Here is a 17661-nt window from a genome sequence, read left to right on the forward strand (position 1 = left end):
CACATGTATCACTAGATAGAAATACAAAAGATAAAAATCAGTATAAAAAAAATTATATTGATGAAAGAAGTCCAAAATATAATATATCAGAAAAAGTTGTATATTACCATTTAGAGTTCCACCAGAATACTTATCCCAGAAAGTTGCATAAAATAAGGCATGTAAAGCCAAGTAATATGCACGTTCTCTAGTCATGCGTATGTGTTCACCATAATATGTGCTGAAATAAACGACTCAAGTTAGTAGGAGTGAACCAATTTTAAATAAATAAAAGAAATATCAAGAAGCACATACTTTGCTGAGTTCAAAATTTCGTACGCATCATCCTCACCGGACCCTAGTGTTAAAATTGTTGTATCAGGGTCACTTTCGAAAATATCATAGCCCAGAAGAGTTACACTACGAACTTGAAAGCCCTGCAGACAATGCACTAAAACAATTAAAAATGTTTCGTCTATGATACATTAGTATAACGATACGCAAAGTAGGTTTGACTCGCAAAGTAGGTTCGACTCAAGAAAGAGGTAAACTAGCTTGATACAGAGATAAAGTAGTCATCTCAAACTAGTCTAACAATGTATATAGTATGTTTACCTCTAAATCAAACCAATTAGTGTATTGGTACATTAACTGTAGAACTTCCCATGTGAATAATCCAACGAGAACTTTAAATAAAGTGATTGTTTCATTACCTTATAGGGGTCGTATCCACCAATAATGGTGCCAAACGTATGGTCCTCGTTGTAAATCTTTTTGCATTCATCCAACACCGCGTTCTGATTTTTAATGTAACGATGTAAATACTCTTTTATTATTTTTACCGCTTCGTCAATTGATCTAGGTGACTGTGTTAAGCAGAACAAGTGGTTATTTATTATTCAAAATTGAAAATCAACTTACAAAGTTGGGATATAGATGCTCTTACATTCCGACTCACATAACAGTACATTTTCTCCCAATCATCTTTATGCCCCATCATAGTCCAAAATAAGTTGATGTGGGAAGATAGCTTCTTAATTTTTTCTTCCTTGTCTGTCACTGAAAATATAAAAATAGAAAATATAAGATTTCAAGCATAAAAATTAACGGTGTTTGGTGCTCTAAAAACAAATTAAGGATCGATCAAGAACAAACTTACTTATATTTCCTTTTATATTGCCATTATGTATATAGCAAGATGTGGTCCTCGAATCTGTGCCCATCATGATGCCTCCTTCATATACAAATGCAAGAGTTGTCCCCTTGACCAACTTCATTATTTTTCTTCTGGCCATTTGTTCCAAATACTGAGAAGACTTTTCTGTAGGATCTTTACTGTGAATTTTTCTCTAGCTAATTCAATAAAAGATACAGTACAGAGTGACACTATATATAGAGATCAATATTCCTTTATCTAATAGGACTCGGAAATTAAACCGGGAAAGTATAAAACTATGCCTTGTAAGATCGGGAAAATATAATACTAGAAAATCTGGAACCTAAAACTTAACTTGCTAGGATAGTAAAACATAATAGGAAGGTAGAAAAATAATTCTCAGACTGTGCGATTGGATTTCTCAAAAAAAAAAAAAAAACTGAGCGATTGGGCCCAAAAATCATTGATCCCTCGAGGCCCAGAATAGAACCCAGTAGAATTGTGCCACGTGTCACATAGATTTGAACTGTACAAAAACATAATCCCCCGTCAATTGATCCTCTTCCTCAACGCCAAACCCTAAATCCCCACACTGCTCTCTCTACGCATCCCCGGCCGTGAGGATGATAGTCCATCTGATGCCAATATCCGAGCTCGATGTGAACCCGGCCCAGCTGAAAATGCTACGTACTAAACTCAAGCACCTCCTCTACGGACGTCGCTTTGTCAAGTATGATGGTATGCTTCTGATCTTTGTTCTAGGGTTTCTGAGGAATAGAATCTGCAATTTGCTTTGTTTTTTGTCTTTTTTGTTTTAGGGATTATTTTCTACATGAAGGTTGTGTGAGCCCTCCAGAATATGTACCGTTTATGTATATTAGTTTGAACCCTCCAGAATCCTAATTCTGGGAATCCTTCTGCTATTACGTTCATCAAATATTCCTTACTTGTCCTTTGGTTTCATGGTCAGTATCATCGCAGAAGTTGTTGGAAAAACATGGAATTAGGTGGAAGGGAGAAGTACCAAATGCTCCTGACAACGGCCACCGTGGCCGTGGCTGCGGACGTAGCGCAACTGGTGAAGCTTTAACTGACAGGCCTCCTTTACCAAAAGGACATGGTTATCTTTCTTTGGGAACCTGGGCGGATGCGCATGGTAATGCCTCTAAGATACTCTCTAGTTGTTCTGCTCTCATGTATTGTCGTGTTTGTGGTCAGGAAGGAGACCACTGGCGTCGAAATTGTCCAAACCGGCATCGACCAGAACCAGAACCAACACCTGCTGTTCCGATCAATAAAAAAAAATCAAAATCAGTTGTTCAGACACAGAGAAAGAAAGAATCAAATTCCGCTGCAGGCACCAACAACAGCTCATATGAGAGTATGAGACCAAAGAATGATGAGAGCTGTCGGTCTTTGTGAGCCCTGTTTACCGAGAAGACTGCTGGTGCGAAGTCGTCTTATGAACCGTCTTTATATGTCATGTGCATAATGGGGAACTTGTTAACTTTATCATTATAATTAGAAGCTCTCCATTGCTTGACTTGAAATTGAATAATTAAGTTGATGTTACTTTTAAATTCTTTCTTATTGGACTAAGTGGTGCAGGAACTCTGGAACAGTGTTTGAAATTAAGGCCTTCAGATTATGGATTGAGCTTAATATATTGTTTTGCTCATTTCAGAGGTAGATCTTACAATTTTGATTTCAGAGGGGTCCTAGGATTTGGGATAATGAGCAAAGGGCGTTTGCTATAGATCACCAGTGTTCGGAGGAGTTTTGACTTATCCACTTTGGTAGGGATTAAAATTGCAAAAGAGATTTCAGCAAATAATCAATCTACCAGTTATCTATTGCTTGCACTTGATCGAATTGAAGTATGTTGTACATCTTATAGTGCGGGCATAGGAACAGTTTTGCCAGTTAATTAGAACGTACTACCCTTGCCCTAGCTATATAGGATTTGTGTTTATAATATGTACCGGAACCTCAATCTCTAATAACATGACCTAAAGGTACAGTAAAGTTTGTCATGTGTGATTGTTTGAAGAGAAGTACTTATGAAAAAGCCAATACAAGGTTCGTCAATGGTTCCTTACCTTGGGCTCGAGGTAATGATTGAAATACTTGCCAAATTTCCTGTAAATACCTTGTTGAAATTAAGGGTTGTGTTGCAAGTTATGGTGCTCCATAATCTCAAGTAATTATCAATTCGTCAGAAGACATTTTATCACTATTTGCCAGTAATACCCAAAGAATAATTTTGAATCCTAACGACTTGCTTTACGACATAGTGCATGTTATACTCAGTTAATGATTCCATAGCGCCCGATGAAACTTCAATCGATATCCGGATAGGAGAGACCGTAGTTGCGATGGCTTGATGATGCCTGAAAGAAGATTTCAGTGCTGTATGATATCCAAGTACAAGAGACTCGAAAATATTACCGAGTACTTCTGAAATAGGAGTAGTCCATGTAGCAGGAAGCCAGGAACAGATCAAGAATGGAGGTATGCATTTGGTTATTATGACTGAATTAATAGTGATGACTGAAAGGTGCTAACATTTGTCGTCCAACAATCTTTGTTTGATCATGGCGATGACTTCAATTAGTTATAAGTCAATAATGTACACAATGAGAACGAATTCTTGGACAAGGATTCAGAACTCCGCTCTTGGAATCTTGGTACTTGATAGATATGGCTTGTACTTTTGTGAGTGGAGCTCTACATTGGAAGTCGTCTTTTCGAAGATCATGTATTGCTACAAAAACTAGCTTCAGTGCATGCAGTAACTGTTTCTTTTGACATAATAGGTGAGACGACATAGATGGAAGTGCCACTGGCCCACTGCCACAGGATGTTGACTTCTTCTACACTTGATGAAGTCGGGGCTTCGAGAGGGTGCTTGTGCTTACTTGCGAGTGACAAATGATTCAAGCTATGTTAATTTGGTGATGAAGAAATATGGAGTGAGTGACAATCTTGGACCAAAACTGTCAAAATCTCATGCATGTTGGGCGGTATATTTTTTAGGGAAAATGATCATTTACCCGATTTTAGGCTAAAAATTGCCTACTTGCTCCATCAACTGTTTTTTAACCCCGTTTACCCAAAACACTTTAAGGGATTATTTCCCCTTTACCCAATTAATTCTTTTTTATTTTTTTTTGGGACTTTTTTGCCCTCTCCTTCTTTCTCACTTAGAGAGAGAAGTCATCCTCTACCTTGCTGTGCTCCGGTGACCAGCTGCCGGCGACCGGTGATCGGAATCCGGAGACCGGTGACCGGAATCCTGCGACCGGCGACCCGAATCTGGAATCCGGCCACCGGACTGTTAACCGGATTCTGAATTTATTGCCCCATAATAATACCCAGTAACCATATTATTACCCCCCAGTAATCATATTATTGCCTCCCAAATTCATATTATTTCCGTCCAGTGAATTGTATAAACTCCCAAAACCAAAATAAATACACTATAGGTCACAATTGATCATATTATTGCCCCCAGTAATCATATTATTGCCCCCCAATACAAAGTTCAATGTCTCTACTGCCCCCCAATACAAAGTTCAATGTCTCTACTGCCCCCAATAGACCACAAAAAATGCACCATTTTGTAGGATTCACAGATAATTTGACTTTAATACACAGAAAACAACAGGTAACTTATCAAAACACCACACTATAGTGATCCCTGTCCCTCATATCAAAGTCTACTGGGGCCAATAATGTGTCTACTGCCCCCAGTAGACCATCAACTTCTCAATACCACTTTATGTATTTGATGGTGTGACACCCCAGTAATCATCTAAAACACTCATACCCAAGTAATCATCTATATTTTTCTCCGGCCACCCATGCTTCCCTTGTGGACACCCATGCTCCTTCAGCCCGATTCCTGCACGATTCCGGCCGGACCGCCTTCATCTTATCCACGTCATGCACCCCATGCCTTCTTCTTCTTCCTCCTCCTGCTCCTTTTCTCTCTTCACTATCCAATCCGTCACAAAATTAAAAGGACATGGCTGGGCTCGAAATGGCGCTCCTCATAGGACATGGCTGGCCACCCATCTAGGACAAGAACCGATCGATAGTCTCCGGCTCTCGAAGGAAACGACGTCGAAGCCAAGATCGAAGCCATGAAGAAGGCAATCATGATCTTACTCAACGGCGACACAATTCCCCAGCTCTTCATCATAATTATCTGCTACGTCCTCCCCTTCGAGGACCACACCGTCCAGAAGCTTCTCCTCCTCTACCTCGAGATCATTAACAAGACAGATTCCCGAGGCAAAGTTCTCCCGGAGGTGATCCTCAACTGCCAGAACCTCCGCAACAATCTCCAGAGCCCTAACGAGTACATCCGCGGCGTCACGCTCCGATTCCTCTGCCGATTGAACAAGGCCGAGATCGTCGAGCCGTTGATTCAGTCGATTCTGGCGAATCTGGAGCACCGCCGCTCGTTCGTTCGACGGAACGCTGTCAGCGTAGTCATGTCTGTGTATAGGCTTCCGCAGGGTGAGCAGTTACTGGTGGATGCACCGGAGATTATCGATCGGTCCTCCATTTGCCGCTGCTTCTGGAAATATGACGCCGTGCCGGAGAGGGAGAGAGAAAGAGAGGGAGAGGGAGCGTCTGAGAGGAGTCTCAGAGAGAATATATTAGGAGAGTTTATTAATTAAAACGATGGTAAAATTGTCATTGTTATTTAAATTGGGTAAATGGGATTAAAAATTCTTTGGTGGAGTAAGTGGGCAATTTTTAGGCTAAAATTGGGTATGTGGTCACAGCGGTATATTTTTTATTATCAGGTTAAAACCAATGACATGGTTTGTGGAAAATGTGGTTTTATTGAATGAACGTGGGAAACTAACTTCCTACAATCCAAACAAAAATTCAGTAAGGTATTTTGCAACTGATGATGAATTATAAATTATTATCCTGGTTGTGTCCTCTATGTAGAAAACTTAGTCTCACCCAATGCTTACAGAGTTACAGTCATGGATAGCATTAAAACCCACGGGGTACGAGTACCCGCGGGTAATTTTTCCTTTTGGGTATCTGTTAACGGGTATGGGTATGGGTAATTACAAAAAACCCGTATAAAAATGGGTTGGGTATGGGTATTACCCGTGGGTACCCAAATACCCATATAAAATTGTAAACCACACCCAAATACCCAAATCCAGTTCCACCTAGGAATGGGCAAACGGGGGCAGGGGCGGGGTACGTACTGACGGGTTTTCCCCGCATTTCTCAAGCGGGGGCGGGGGCAGGGGCATGGTTTCTCTTTCCCACCCAGAACACACCTTCAAGTCTTCAAAGAGACGAGCTGCCATGACTGGAGGTGTTGTGCAGCCAAAACTCTGAGACCCAAAATGTAATGACCGAGATTTTTGGTATTAACAAATTTAATAAAGTCTCAATTGTTACGAAATGTAGTTTCGATATATTGGCGTAAATGGGTTTTGATATGTGAGGATCAAGCTGTCCGATCGACTTGTACATTTGATATATTGATCGTAGAAGTGTTCCGATGACTTTGTGTGGTCTCGAATGAGGATCTGACCGTTGGATCATCGTATAATTGTGAAAAGATGATTCAAAAGGCGATCCGTGGAGATCTGACCGTTAAAACTTCGTATAATTTTGAGAGGATGATCTTAACGGCGATCCGTGAGGATCTAACCGTTGGATCATTATATAATTGTGAAAAAATTATTCAAAAGGCGATCCATGAGGATCCGACCGTTGGATCTTCATATAATTTTGAGTGGATGATCTTAAGGGCGATCCGTGAGGGTCTGACAGTTGGATCATCATATAATTGTGAAAGGACTATTCAATAGGCGATCCGTGAGGATCTGACTGTTGGATCATTGTATAATTGTGAAAAGACTATTCAATAGGCGATCTGTGAGGATCCAACTGTTGGATCATTGTATAATTGTGAAAAGATGATTCAAAAGGCGATCCGTGAGGATCCGACCGTTAGATCATCATATAATTTTGTGAGGATGATTCTAAAGGCGATCTAGGACGCTCCAACCGTTGGATCTTCGTATAATTTTGAGAGGAGGATCTTAAGGGCGATCTGTGAGGATTCGACTGTTGGATTATCGTATAATTGTGAAAAGACAATTCAAGTATTGCTTCCTCGTGACTAAACCAACAATTTCTTTTTTAAAGACTGTCTCAAGTATTTGAAATACTCAATCGACCAAAACAATGATGAAAATAAAAAGAATAAAAAAATTATTTTTTTGTCAAAAAAGGAAAGGAAAAAAAACTGAAAGATAGAAAATAGAAAAATAAATAGTGAATCCCCCATTTGAAAATATCCCCTGATGGGGAATGAGGGCACTTAAATAGTGAGTATTTAAAAGAGGGGAGCTGGCATGGCCTCAAGGGTCCCAACTTTGCTGATCGAGTAACCTCTGTTGTCAACTGGCCGGGCATGTTTACTTGTTCTATTTCCCTTTCATCTATGATGCATGTATCTATCATTTCGGTGTTATTAAGTATTGGAAAGTAATTTTATAAGTATTATTGTGTTCTTTATTCAGCTCATTTGTAGTATTCTAACATGAAAAGAAGAAAAAAAAAGGAAGATAACTTTTAGTCAGGGTGGTGTTCACCTGGTCAGTTGCTGATCAAATAATTTATGCTCAACAACCCTTAGATTTACATCCAAGGGTGGAAAATAAAACACCACAACTTAATAATAATTCTCTCTGCCCTTGGATTTACATCTAATGGTAGTTGAGCATTATTTTTTTGGTTAGCAACTGACCAGGTGAACATTTTCACTTTTAGTCATGTGTGTTGAAACAAATACACGTCACTTGACCAAAAAAAAAAAAAAAACCAAATACACGTCTCTTTTCAGTGGAACATGCGAGTAAAAGTGACCAAGTTAATAACAAGTGATGGTCAGCAGCCCAAATCAAGTAGGACCCAGATCGAGCAGTTTCTATTTTCCGTTGCCCATTACTTGTCGTTATTAAAAAAACCCAAATCTCACGCGCACACACTACCGAAACACACGCACTGAAACAACGAGGAGAACCGCCGCGGCCGAGACGAACATGGTAAGTGCATTTCGTGTTTGTTTCTTTCTTAGAAATCGATGTACGTGTTGTGTGTCTGTGTTTTCTGATCCTTAATTTCCTAACAGGCGGATTTGGAGATGAGTAGAGCCCGCTATCCATGGCGAGTGTTGGCATTTGATGCGAACGGCGTCATACAAGGTATAGACAGGTCCCCAGATCATGCATTTCTTAAATGTCATCAGCTATTATTAAATCTGAGGATCGATCTGTTTCTGTGGTACTAGTTTTGGAGCATTCTGGTGGAGCCTTCGAAGAGCACGTGGTTCAGACTTGGGACAAATCGGATTCCCGAAGCCTAGGTGTGGTTGCCGCCTCTCTGAATGACCGGGTATGTCTGTGTTGTTTGTGTGTGTCTCTCCCTTTAATTAGAATGGTTTCAAGCAATGGATTTGTATGCATTAATACTCATTGTTTCTCTGTTTTTCTTTGAAATGTTGCAGTCACTAGCTGTGGGTAGAAGAAATGGCACGGTGAGTACATTTTTCCAACTGATTTTCAGGACTTACTAGTTTCTTTCTTTATTGTAAACAATTTAAGGTTCTTGGTAATTTCTACCTCTAGCTAGTGACTTTTTGGTGTTCGTTTGTGTCATTTACTTGCTTGTTTTACAGGTTGAGGTTCGTGATCGTCTCAGTGGGGAGATCGGTCCAACCATCCCTCCTCTCACTAATGAGAGTGATCCTTTTGTGGGGCTGCATCTATTTACAAAGCAGCAGCCAGGATCATTTGGGTAATATGCTTTTGTTTCTTGCATGGTTTCTTTTGTATAAAGTTGCTAATGTATACAGTTGCTAATGTATTTTCATTTACTGTCTACTATTAGGTCATTGCTTAGTTGTACAGTTCAAGGAAATGCAAGGATAATATCTTTTGAAGTGGACAACTCTTCTAGGACTTTGCTACAATGGAAAGTGAGAGAGAATATCTTGTGTTGCAAGGTTGACGGGAGTGAACGTGTTTGTCTGTTCGGAGGGTAAGTCTCTTGTTGAATACCTTACTCTATTTCATCTGCATTAGACAATTAATGTTGTCAGCTTATTGGTTTCCAAAGTGATGAATTTATTATCTTCTAACTCAGGAAGAATGAAATGAATATATGGGATCTTGAATATAATGTCAAGTCTTGGCCAACAAAAGAGGTAAGCATTTATGTTTATCCCCATTACATCTTACATACACAGACATGAAATAAATGTTTATACATATCTAATACATATTCTCTTTTCCAAACAGTAACCTACATTTGTTTTAATGATTTTTTTTTACCATGAGCAGCATCCAATTCAGAATGGAAAACTTTGGTGGACATCTGCCACCTTTCTCACAAGAGATAATCCTCATACATTTGTGGTGGGCACCAACAACAATCAGGTAATAATTGCTGACCATTGTTTTTTTTTTCCTAGTCGGATAGATAATCGAATCCGCTTAGAAAGTGTGATACCTGGTATTTAAAATTCGATATTAATGATTTTGAGTTTGCTCTCTTGAGTTTATCCTACTAGTAATTGGAGCTCATTTTTACTGATGAGCATGGTTATTTGATTTGGATTAGTTTATAATGGCTTTAACTTGACAGTAAAATTAGCTTGATTTTTCTCCGTGTTTAATATAGTGTGTAGCAGGGGTTGAGGGCTAAGTGTGTGGTAGTTGTTGACTGGTAGTGGAAGTGTTATGGGGGTGTTCAGCTTGTGAAGAATAACACTGAATCTATGCAAGACTAGACCAAGAGTAGCATTGTTTTACTGTTTGTCTTTTTAGATTATCTGTGATCATTATATTTAGTGTAAATTGAGAAATCAGATATAATTGAGAAGGGGTCCAAAAGGAAAAAAAATTCTTGAGTAGGATGAAGTTAAATGGTTTGGTATGAATTATGAACCAGGGATGACCTTATGTGTTACTGTATCAGCTTGTGTTATGTTGATAGAGTTTGTCAAGTGACATCTATGATACATTTCAAATTTTGCAGTTGCTTGTAATTTCTGAGCTGTAAGTTTCATAGTTCCTTATTTCTGTGCATTTTGTTCTCCCTCCACTGGGCTTTGTTTTTTCTTTGTCATTTTATGCATTGCATTTATGTCTTTGATTGGCTCTTGAAAACCTTTCCAGTCTAGGAGAATATGAACATAAAGTTCTTACCAATATTGGTAACTCGGTTCAACTATTAGTGGCGTGGTAACAAGTTGTGTCCTATCTCCCACTCAATCCTTGCCTTGGATTCAATTCGTTACTCCACCCCCTATAGGGTGTTACCATAAGATTTTATAGCTGGTCTTGTAGATATTATTGATAGTTGATGACTTTATGAGGAAGATTGTGCGACTTACCTATGGAAATCTCTTTTTGTCACTGTAGCCATTTCACCGTTTATGTGAATTGTCCTGTAACAAAAAGCTAAGGTGTGTTAAACTTTGAGTCAATTAGCCAGAGCCTTTTAATAATCTGTCAGCCTATTAGTCAGTTGCTTGTTATACTTTTTATATTTGGAACCTTGACAATGATAGTCAATTGTACTCTTTATCTTTAGATGGACCAAAATATGAAACTCTTTGAATTGTATAGTTATTCTGCATAAAAATATGCATCAATATTCTGTTTTCTGTCAACAATTGCAGAAATTTATGTGCTACTAAATATTGGGGGGAAATGAAATATGCATTCCTCTGTGTAATTGTGTAACGGCAGAGTGAAGCATAAAACTCTGCATATTATGGTCAAAACAGGAAGCAACAACACTCTTCTCCTATATGGTACCAGTGGAATTTAGCGGAAGGGTAATATGGAGAGGCAAAATCTGCTTCTGAGCTCATGATGTCTGTTTATATGCAGGAATTTTTGATAGTGTCCGGTCAATACAGCAAAAGAAAATGCAAATTTTGTTTTGAATTTTTCATTTAGAAGAAAATTATGGGTTTATTGATTATTTGATAGCAGATAAGATGGCCCAGGCCCCTCTTCTCTATTAGGATTAAGAGTTGGATTTCTATGGTTTCAACTAATGTTGTGGATTTTTAACACTGATAAAGTGAGAGTCCAAGCTCTAGAGGTGTATTCTGTGTTTGTTTTTAGAAGCATGGTGTTATATCATTTTCATATCTGAAATGGCAAATGCAAAGAAAAGGATGGTGATTGTTTTGGTGAATCAATTTGAGTGCTTCTTAATTGTTGGGAGGGGATAATGGTTGAATTTTACTTTGGCTGGTCCATGACTCCAATATCATTTTTCTATTTATCTCACCTTGGAAGTCGCATGAACTTTCTTTGTATATTTAGAATAGATTCCTGAAAAAGCCCTTTATGTAAGCTAGCGCGCCCCCTTCTTTCTCAAAGTCAAGTTTCTCGCTTTCTTTCAGAACCAACCTTTACCAGTTGGTGAAGCTACCATCTCTTCAAAAGAACAGATAGGTCTCACCTAGGGACCACTACTTCGTAGCCTTATGTGGCATCAACATTTTAGGAAACTCCTAAGAATATATGATGTGAAATTCTTTTGTTTCCTGGAGCAATCCGAATTTCTAGAGTTCTCCTGTTGCTTCTCAAATTTTGAAACTTCGTTAGAAGTTTTAGTAATGGTATTTAGTTTGACAAGAACTATCTTGCTTCCTGCCACTATTTCTGAGCTGTGTATTTGTGAAGAGAGTTGGATATTCATATTAGACTATAGTGTCATAAGAAGGATACACAATAGAACAAGGAGGCTAGCGTGTATTCAGAATTTGTGTAATTATTATGACATGTTGCTTAGTATTTTTCTTTGATGATGCTATCTGTAATGAATGTGATAGTACTATTTGTATCATGTTTTCAAGTAGCACATAAATACCTCGGTTTTAAGGTGATGGTTTAGACCTTTCATGAGATGATAGTGCAATACCAAGTAACGTGAGAAACATACGGGTACATATTCTCTAAGATTATTGAGCTGTCTACTTTGCATAGTAGTAGATGACTTTTGGTTACCATAAAAAATGGATATCATTGTTAGATATGACCAGTAAAAAAAAGTGGTTGAGTATGATTCTGAAAATTGGTCCCGATTCTTTTACAATATCACTACTTATGTGCATCTGCACGGGGGAAGAGGACGTCCAGAAAATGAGGTTAAGATTGTGAGAGAGCTAATTTGAAATTTACCATAACTAGATAACCTTTCACCAATGCTTATTGTTCCATATCACTCTGCGTTGCACTGTTACTCTTACCTAGACACCACGTTTTGTTTCTTTTAATCCAATACCATGTGAATATGGATATCATTGTTAGATATGACCAGTAAAAAAAGTGGTTGAGTATGATTCTGAAAATTGGTCCCGATTCTTTTACAATATCACTACTTATGTGCATCTGCACGGGGGAAGAGGACGTCCAGAAAATGAGGTTAAGATTGTGAGAGAGCTAATTTGAAATTTACCATAACTAGATAACCTTTCACCAATGCTTATTGTTCCATATCACTCTGCGTTGCACTGTTACTCTTACCTAGACACCACGTTTTGTTTCTTTTAATCCAATACCATGTGAATATGGATGTAAATTATGTTAGGGTAAACATTTCCATGACCACCAACTCAATTGAGCAAGTTTTCTTGTTGTTTCTAATATTGTTTTAATTGTTTGTCTTCTTTTGTCTCCAATCTCAGTTCTTGTTGTGTATTTAGAGGGATGGACTTGTAAGGTGTAAGCTCTTTTATTTGAGAACATTCGTGGTGTGAACCACTCTAGAGTAGGAGTACGCAGCAAGTCCTGGTTATTGCTCTAATAAGCTAGAGAATAGGTAGTGCTCATATATCATTTTAGATTTTTCGCTAGAGATTGTTAGTTTCATTATAATATGATTCTCATCCAAATGTTTCTGTACCAAATGGTAAGATTTCTCTCTGGAATTTGTTGGCCATAGAAATATAACTAACCATACAGCAAGAATGATAACATTGTCTCCTATTTTGGCTTGACAACAATATTATTTTCCTTTGAATCTCATTAACACAAGGCAGATTTTGTAGTTGCCGCTTTAAATTTACCATCATTCATTTAGTAAATGGCCGGATAAGAAACTTAGTATTTGGTCTTCTTCTTGTTGAAATGTACTGGTCTTGGAGTTGAGGATTAATGTGTGATGATCAGCATATCAGTATGATAGGGTGTACTATTGTGTTTTGATCACAAATACTACAGATATTGACTTCTAATAACCCATAATTTCCCTTGTTATTTTGGCATTTTAAATACAATAGTTATTCAACCCCGTATCAGAGCAGGAATTAGATTACCTGTGGCTTACCTGTGGAGAGGAAGGAATTTTCTGGAATGTGTTGATAAATACATTTACTGCTTTAGTGAGATTGAAGTTCTCATGCATCTTGCTTGGTCAGAAACTATAAATATTTGCTTCAAAGTAGTTATTGACTATATTGATTCCAATTGACCTTACAATGGTCTTGAACCTTTGAACCTTTGATTCTTAATTCCTGCCAGTCGATTTTAGTTTTGTTTACCTCATAAAAGAAACTGATTTATTTCACTGGTATGGTTCCTCTGATTAACTGGTTATGTAGAACTCTTTAATGGCATGGTATATCTGCTATTTACTTCTTAGAAGTTATGATGTTATAGCTTTGTGGATGTATTGTATCATCTAGGCACTGTACTTACCAAATTCAGTATAACAATCAAAACTTATTAGACCTTGTGTATTTTTACTCTGGCTCTCTTATTTAGTTCATGTGAAGTCTAGTTATTATCTTGTTTATTACCCACTGTATAATTGTGGTCATTGAGCAGTGGTTGCTCATCTTATTTCCTTTGTGGATTGGCTTGGGTTACGATCCATTTACTTTTGCATAGGTCAATCTTTGAAATTATAGAGATTGATGACAAATTATAGCTAGTGTTCTTGTTTATTATTTTAGTTAAGAGGGGATGTTAAATCCGGATGGCTTGAAATCAAGACAAAACATCTAAACACAAGAACCAATTGATCCAGATCCATCAAAGTTGGCAATTAATTGTTGACACTTTTTTCCAACATAGGTTCATATCTACGATGCTCGCAAGAAGGTTGATGAGTTAAGTCCGTGCAAGATATATGACATAGAAAGCAGCTGTATAAAAAGGCTACCTAACCGTGACACTGCAATACAAGCTATTGCAGAAGGTGAAGATGGCTATACAGTTTATGCAGGCAATGATTGTGGTAATCTTGTTTCTTTGGATACACGCACAGGTACAACAAGCAAGTTGTGTTAATTTGTGGACTGTATGTTTATTTCTTTCTTATTTGTGTTAATCCTCTGTTTCCTGTTAGGGAGAGTTTTGGGTTGCTTTCGGGGAATAGACACACTTTCTATAAAATCCTTGGCTAAGCACCACGAGCTTCCTGTGATTGCGTCTTGTGGTCAGTACATGTTTCTACTTTTCGATTTCAAACTACTTTCCCTACTACATGCATCATATATCTAAATTTTAACCGATGAATCTTTTTTAGGAGATGACAGCTGTCTCAGCATTTGGGATACAAAGAGGCAAAAACTGCAATGTCGGATCCTTGTACGTATTTTCTTTTTTGCAGTTAACTTGTTGCTATCTGATCAAATAAAGCTTTCTCTTGTAATAATATGGAAACAAAATGTCTGGAAGACTATTGTTCTGTGTGTATGTGTTTTCATGCAAGACTGATTTGGCACATTTGGTTATATTTTATGTGGCTCTAACTTCATTTTTTATTTTTTTAGGTGCGTCCGACTATTCGTGTCACAAATGTTATTGTTGATCCCAACTTTTTTGAAAAGGATGGAGGCAAAAAGGGGAAAAGTCACAAAAGGTTCAGAAGTGATGCATCTTGAAGATGATATGAGAGTGAAAGACTAGCTGGGGAAAGGAGCATACCAAAAGAAAACCGTAAAAACAAGGAGGCTTTGAAGAAATTGGAGGCAAGGTTCAATACAGTGACAAAAAACGTAGTTTTATTGGGAGTTATCGCAGTTCTATGTTCACCAATCTGAGGGAAAGTAATGCATCAAGCCAGAAATTGATCTGTTTTGATAGGGGTAGCTTATCTATGGGTTTAATAAACTGAGAGATTTTATGATTTGACTGTGTTTTACTGCTCCTAAAAGCTTCTCAAAGTGACTGATTCCAGAAATCAAAGGCAACAATGATGTGTGTACAAGATCCAGATTAAACCATTACGTTTTCTTGATTCTGTGCATTCCAACTTTGTCCAGAATCCTAGCCAGGAATGATGAATCATAACAATTTTTTTTCATGATTTGCTTGTTCTATGAGAATGAAATGTTCCTAGCTTCCTTTTTAGCAATATTGTTGACTTCTATTATTTCTCATTTAAAATTTATGCAAAAGTGAGTTGCAATATTTATCAGGATTTTTGTTTACTTTGGTGTTCAAGATTGTCAGAGCAATTAATGATTATATTGGTAGTTGAGTATGGGCAAACATGTTAAAAACTAAATCTCTCATAGTCTTCCTTCAACGAAATTAAGTACTCCAACCCAGCAGTGAGGACAAATTCGCTGAAATTTGCATGAGTTGCTATCCTACCCTATGGCCATATTCCTGCAAAGTTAAGCAACACACCATCAACTAACAGATCTAAGAATCACAACTAAAACAGCTCTCTTTATTCAATTCCATATAAATAAGATTTGTCAAGTACTCATATTTAAATAGCCGACATAAAAGATGAATTGAAAATAACTAATAAATCATGTACTCAATTTCCAAACCACCCTTTTTTAATAGTGAACACCCAATAAGGCCAACGATTCAGGGGCATAAGAATACTACCTAAGCAACAGCTGAGTACCAAAAACCACCAGATGGTTTAAAAGTTTCACACAGTTCGCTTGACTCCAGATAAATTGGAAGTGGAATTCGGCAATGTATGGTGTATAGCAGTGGATACAGCTGTCTGGTTATTACTTTGTTCATGCTGTTGTTGTGGATGAATGATGGGGCAGAAGTGGTGATTCTTGGTCGCTTCCTTTTCTTCTGATCTTGTTGATCAACCCTGGACTCCTGGAGACGAGAGCTGTCTACGACCTTCTCCTGTAAGCAAAAGTAGGCGTTAATAATGTATATACACATTGAGGATGGTCCTAAATTTATCCATTCAAGAAGCAGTTATGAAAAGTGTCCAAGGAAGAGCTTGTACCGTTTCACCAAATGATAATATAACTTTTTCCTGCAATTTTCCCTGGCAGTTTCTTGCATCATGCATGCACATTATCTTTTTAAAATTGTAGGCTAGGGATCTTGTCGATTAACTTGCAAAATGCATCTAACAGCATCAATTAGTTGCTTCCTATCAATAAGATTCCGAATAAAACCTGCAACAAATAACACAAAGTTGTAGCATCCATCAAATCAAGAGTAGCTAAAATAATAACAGTTCTTTGAGGATACCAATGGTATAATTGTTTGCCACTTAAGTAAATTCATTCCTTCAAGCCATGAAACTGCAAAGGGCTTGAGGACTGTTCATCTGCATTCAAGACAAACAAGAAAAACACAAACTAATTGCAGATCTGAAATTGAAGAAAGCTAGAGATGATCATGGATTTAGTTGGAAATGCAGTATGTTCTGATAAATGAATTGCCTGAAAGGTATCATCTCACCATGACTCTGGAGGATCAAAGTTTACATCCAAATTAATTATAGTTAGTTCTCATGGCACATCTCAGACAAGTGGCCCCACATGATTACAATCATAGCAGTAGTTCAACACACTATTTTCTTCGGCATGGACGTCCTTGTAAAACTCATTAGAACTAGATATCAGCATTATTACTTAAGCTGATATATATGAGATGCTTTGAGTTCAAATAGTGACACATATAAACACATAAAGCCTGTAATCGAAAATTGGTTTGGTGATAATGGTCTGTTTGAATTTGAAATTCAAATTGTATGGTTATTTGGATTAATCTAATCAGACAAAATATGGCAGTTACATGACAGTTCCTTGATGGAAGGAACTGCCTCATTTGCCTTGTCTATATAAGAGGATTATACAGCCTACATTGATCCCTGCAAGAACACCATAACTCATATTCTTTTGTCCCATCACAAAACTGAGACTAAAGGGTGGATCTTGGAGAAGAGCAATGGACACAATCACTAGTCCATCATCATCGTGTTAGTATTACATGTTCTTTTAGATTCTGTTTTAACTTTAAATTCCTGCTTTGCTGCAGATTATGTTTCTTGTTTATGATTCATGTTACTGATTAATAACAATCTTGTATTTGACATAGTTATTATCTTACTTATGTGAATCTGTTTATATTAATGAATTCAGAATACATTTTGATCCTATAGAACAATTTCTCCAGAAATTGAATATGCAAACTTTGTCATTATTGTGCTATATGAAGTTCTGTTTTCAT

At 37.6% G+C, this 17661-nt stretch overlaps 2 protein-coding genes and 1 long non-coding RNA gene across 3 annotated transcripts; 2 read left to right on the top strand and 1 right to left on the bottom strand.

The window, feature by feature from the left end:
- The first annotated feature begins 1719 nt into the window (after window positions 1-1719).
- LOC112181352 lies at window positions 1720-2725 on the top strand. Its single transcript, XM_024319733.2, has 2 exons — window positions 1720-1873; window positions 2106-2725. Exons 1-2 carry the CDS (start codon window positions 1759-1761, stop codon window positions 2555-2557), a joined length of 567 nt encoding a protein of 188 aa, XP_024175501.1. The 5' UTR covers window positions 1720-1758; the 3' UTR covers window positions 2558-2725.
- Window positions 2726-8110: 5385 nt separating this feature from the next.
- On the top strand, window positions 8111-15571 carry LOC112181351. Its single transcript, XM_024319732.2, has 12 exons — window positions 8111-8232; window positions 8319-8391; window positions 8478-8581; window positions 8694-8723; window positions 8865-8983; window positions 9077-9226; window positions 9332-9392; window positions 9529-9624; window positions 14287-14479; window positions 14561-14650; window positions 14741-14802; window positions 14988-15571. The coding sequence occupies exons 1-12, from the start codon at window positions 8230-8232 to the stop codon at window positions 15096-15098; spliced, it is 1092 nt and encodes a 363-aa protein (XP_024175500.1). The 5' UTR covers window positions 8111-8229; the 3' UTR covers window positions 15099-15571.
- Window positions 15572-16226: 655 nt separating this feature from the next.
- Window positions 16227-16914, bottom strand: LOC121050896. The gene is made up of 3 exons (XR_005804301.1): window positions 16678-16914; window positions 16427-16601; window positions 16227-16320 (listed from the first exon to the last, which is right to left on the bottom strand). It is a non-coding gene; the product is annotated as an uncharacterized LOC121050896 (long non-coding RNA).
- Between the last annotated feature and the right edge of the window lie 747 nt (window positions 16915-17661).

Source organism: Rosa chinensis, unplaced genomic scaffold (genome assembly GCF_002994745.2).
Source record: "Rosa chinensis cultivar Old Blush unplaced genomic scaffold, RchiOBHm-V2 RchiOBHmChr0c30, whole genome shotgun sequence".
Taxonomy (NCBI): domain Eukaryota; kingdom Viridiplantae; phylum Streptophyta; class Magnoliopsida; order Rosales; family Rosaceae; genus Rosa; species Rosa chinensis.

What these genes read in the sequence shown, in the direction of transcription:
- LOC112181352 (XM_024319733.2), top strand. Translation starts at nt 1,759, where the DNA reads ATGATAGTCCATCTGATGCCAATATCCGAGCTCGATGTGAACCCGGCC. An exon ending in TCGCTTTGTCAAGTATGATG is followed by an intron (nt 1,874 to 2,105) that starts GTATGCTTCTGA and finishes TTTCATGGTCAG; the next exon opens with TATCATCGCAGAAGTTGTTG.
- LOC112181351 (XM_024319732.2), top strand. An exon ending in CGTGTTTGTCTGTTCGGAGG is followed by an intron (nt 9,227 to 9,331) that starts GTAAGTCTCTTG and finishes CTTCTAACTCAG; the next exon opens with GAAGAATGAAATGAATATAT. An exon ending in TCCTGTGATTGCGTCTTGTG is followed by an intron (nt 14,651 to 14,740) that starts GTCAGTACATGT and finishes AATCTTTTTTAG; the next exon opens with GAGATGACAGCTGTCTCAGC.